Source organism: Pyrus communis, chromosome 6 (assembly GCF_963583255.1).
Source record: "Pyrus communis chromosome 6, drPyrComm1.1, whole genome shotgun sequence".
Lineage (NCBI taxonomy): Eukaryota > Viridiplantae > Streptophyta > Magnoliopsida > Rosales > Rosaceae > Pyrus > Pyrus communis.
In genome coordinates, this window is record NC_084808.1 from 5,988,972 (window position 1) to 5,992,884 (window position 3,913).

At 38.8% G+C, this 3,913-nt stretch overlaps 1 protein-coding gene across 1 annotated transcript; it reads right to left on the reverse strand.

Moving 5' to 3' along the window:
- Nucleotides 1-439: 439 nt before the first annotated feature.
- On the reverse strand, nt 440-3,520 carry LOC137736810 (chalcone synthase). The gene is made up of 2 exons (XM_068476082.1): nt 3,250-3,520; nt 440-1,693 (listed from the first exon to the last, which is right to left on the reverse strand). The coding sequence occupies exons 1-2, from the start codon at nt 3,425-3,427 to the stop codon at nt 702-704; spliced, it is 1,170 nt and encodes a 389-aa protein (XP_068332183.1). The 5' UTR covers nt 3,428-3,520; the 3' UTR covers nt 440-701.
- Nucleotides 3,521-3,913: the final 393 nt, after the last annotated feature.

Consider the following 3,913-nt stretch of genomic DNA (forward strand, 5'->3'; position numbering starts at 1 on the left):
CACACCACAAAGATAGTCCCTTGCTTCCTTAATTGTAGCAAATAGTGAGTCATAGAATCTGCCACCTTGATATTCTGAAGATCTACTTTCATTTGGAAACTAGAAGTTCGACGTACAGTAGAGAGTTGACGACTAAAGAGTTGGCCACTAAAAAGCTAACCACTAGAGTCGACTACTAGAAAGTTGATCACTTGGAAGAGGTAGTCTGTCACGTACCAAAAGGTTTCGCATTCAACAGTGACCCAGTTACTAATCAACTAGTCTTCCATCCAATGGTGATCTAGTCCCCAATCAAAGAGTCGTTTCTCAAAATAATAATAGTGAGACTGGGTCGGACAAGGATCTGCGTTAACATAAACAAATTCTCACGAAATGGAGAAGCAGCTAAGCAATATTAGTACATCAAATATCAAAGAGTAGCTACCATATATAATATATTTGTCACTTGAAACGCTTGAAAGTTGGAAAATTTTAGCATTATTCATCAATATGTAACTCGTTACAGTCCCCAATCAGGGCCTTTTTTTTCTTCCATCAATGTTATAGTAAACGCAGCCCTTGCAACAAAGTTTACCCATGGCGCCCATGCACTTTTCAAACTAAAAAAATATACGAAAACCAAAAACTGACCAGAAAAAAGTGGAAACAATACATATACGAACTAGAAGCAGATAAATAAATTGACATTGCTACTGGTGTCTTCAAGCAGCCACGCTGTGAAGCACGACGGTCTCCACCGTGAGGCCAGGCCCAAATCCGAACAGCACACCCCATTCCAGTCCTTCTCCAGTTGTCTTCAGTCCTTTCTCAGCTGACTTCCTCCTCACCTCGTCCAAAATAAACAAGACACACGCACTCGACATGTTGCCGTAATCTGATAGCACTTGCCTTGTCGCTTCTAGTTTCTGTGGCTTCAGTGCCAACTTGGCCTCTACTTGGTCCAGAATAGCAGGGCCACCTGGGTGTGCAATCCAGAAGAGCGAGTTCCAGTCTGAAATGCCTATAGGCTTGAAGGCCTCGTTAAGGCTCTTTTCGATGCTCTTTGAAATAAGACCGGGAACGTCCTTCAGAAGGTGAAATGTAAGCCCTACTTCACGGAGATGTCCGTCGATAGCCCCATCACTGTCGGGGAGAATGGTTTGTGCTGCCGAGACCAATTCAAACAAGGGCTTCTCGACTTCGGGCACTGGGTCAGCACCAATGATGACGGCCGCTGCACCGTCGCCAAACAAGGCTTGACCCACAAGACTGTCAAGGTGGGTGTCACTAGGCCCGCGGAAGGTGACCGCGGTGATCTCAGAGCACACAACAAGAACACGTGCACCCTTGTTGTTTTCGGCCAAGTCCTTGGCCAAACGGAGAACCGTGCCTCCAGCGAAACAACCTTGTTGGTACATCATGAGGCGCTTGACAGAGGGGCGCAGGCCCAATAGCTTGGTGAGCTGGTAGTCAGCGCCGGGCATGTCGACACCACTGGTGGTGCAAAAGACCAAGTGGGTGATTTTGGACTTGGGCTGTCCCCATTCCTTGATGGCCTTGGTGGCAGCCTCTTTGCCAAGCCTTGGGACTTCAACAACCACCATGTCCTGCCGAGCATCAAGTGAGGGTGCCATGTACTCGCACACACTTGGATTCTCCTTTAGAATTTCCTCAGTCAAGTACATGTAACGCTTCTTGATCATAGATTTGTCACCTGAAAATTTAACACATTATTCAACAGATAGAATTGAAGAAGATCGGATGAATTGAAGAAGATCAACAGATAGAAATTATCAAGGGGTGTGTGGAAAGTAAAATGGGGTGTGTTGATAGCACACCCCCAGAAAAAAAATAATCAAGATCCAATTTTCTGGACTTTTTAGTATATTTTTTGAATGCGTGGAAAATAAATAAAATTATTAGGTTTCCCGGTAAGTTCTTTTGTGTAGGGTTGCAGTTTTGCTCACCACCATCGAGTGGTGATAAATAGGATGGTGAGCAAAAATATTTCTTTTTTGTATGACAGCATGGAGTTTTGTCCCTTTTTAATTGGTGGTTTCCTTTTGAGTTACTAGGTTCTTTGTGCTACTTCTAATTTCACCAGAAAATACTATTAATTTCATTAAAGAGACTTTAATGAACAACTAGCATATGAGTACACGTGTGTGAGAAAATTTTTTATTTTTGTTTTTGAAATAGAAGGGGAGAGAGAGAGAGAGGAAGACAGGAAGAGAGTGATAGAGAATGTGGGAGTGGGAAGTTTTTATTTATTATTATTATTATTATTTTAATTAGAGATATGTTTGGATTAGATGTAGGTGAGGCTTTGAAAAAAAAAATGCAAAATTTGGTTGTGTGAAATTACATGTTTGCCTCATATTTCTTATTCATATTCTGTTTTAATTAGAGGGTTAAACTGGTAATTTCATAGGATTTTAGTTGACAATGAGTGTTTTATTAATTAGTGGAGATAATATAGGCATACCTTTTGAAAAATAAATAATTAAAGAGAAAACTACTAAAGAATACAATATCTAAACTACTTATTAATAAAATCTTCTTTGTTAATTAAAATAGGATGAAAAAACAATTTGGTCTTATATTACAAATAAAATCGTGGCCACAAATGTAAATTTGCCCAAACCAAATTTTGCTATTTTTTTTTCTTCATTCACCCACATGCCATTATAATATATTTCTAATTTTTAATTTAAAAAAATAAAAAATTTAAACATCTTCCTCGTTTTCTCTCACTCTCTCTTTCACATTTCTCTCAAACTTCTCTCTTTCATATATTGTTTATACTTTTTAAATTTTTTTATATTTACACACACCTAGTGTGTGGTACTTCATCTAACAACAATTAAAATTTAAAATTTAAGCCAACTGCGATCACAAATATTAAGTTTTCTAAGGGAGAAAAAAAGCATTCGCTTTCAAAATATTGTAAAAAATTTCTGTTTAAGAAAATTCATGTATTGTGTTTTGTACTTTTTTTTTTATCAGAACAGTGTTTTGTGCTTATATTAACACAGTTGCCATGAGCATTAGTTTCAAATTTTTTTTCTGTGTGGCTATATTCGTAGTTCTTCATTATATACAAATACAATGATATCATGAATAAACATTAAGCTATATCCTATGCAAGATAAAGAGAGAATGTTTATCAAACAACTTCCAAAAGTACATAGCGAAAGCATATATAGCAAATATGAACAAATCAAATAATTATTCAAAGAGAAATAAGAACAAAAAAAATATGGTACATACACATGCGCTGGAATTTTTCTTTGAGTTCAGCCTTGTGCTCACTGTTGGTGATACGAAAGTAATAGTCGGGGTATGTAGCTTGGTCCACACAATTGGGAGGAGTTGCTGTCCCAATGGCGAATACCGTGGCCGGACCCTCAGCACGTTGAGCCTTGCGAACTTCCTCGACGGTCACCATTTTTATCGGGTTGTCAAGAAAGATCGAAGAGAGACTAAGGAGCTAGTTGTGGTGAGGAGTTACAGATGTTGCAAATTGCAATGGTATGTAAGATAGCCGGGAAGGGTGTGACAAAATGTTAAGAGAAGTTGTTATATTTATATAACACGTAAAAGAGGAGAGGGTAGTTGAGGATCACGTGCCTGACCAATTCATTGTTAGAAACCCTCAACCACATTAGAGGTAGGGGGCTTGCTGGCACGTGCATTTTGTGTGGTGTGCATTGCCTACAAACTTCTGCATGATTTGGAATGTGTCTGTTCTCTCGTCTTACCTACCAGACAAAGGGCAGGAAAAAATTCACGTCTTTCTTTTGAAATTTAATTTTTTGTACCTTCAACGGAGGGCGATGATAAATGGGTGGTGCATGTATGCTGGAAACTCAACACCAACGGATTGTATTTTTCTCTCGTGTTGTTTTTCTATTGGACGGATACAATTCGTTTT

Bases quoted from the DNA above. Each gene is read 5' to 3' on its own strand.
- LOC137736810 (XM_068476082.1), bottom strand. From the start codon at position 3,427: ATGGTGACCGTCGAGGAAGTTCGCAAGGCTCAACGTGCTGAGGGTCCG. The intron at 1,694-3,249 runs GTATGTACCATA...TTAAATTTTCAG, and splicing joins AGAAAAATTCCAGCGCATGT to GTGACAAATCTATGATCAAG.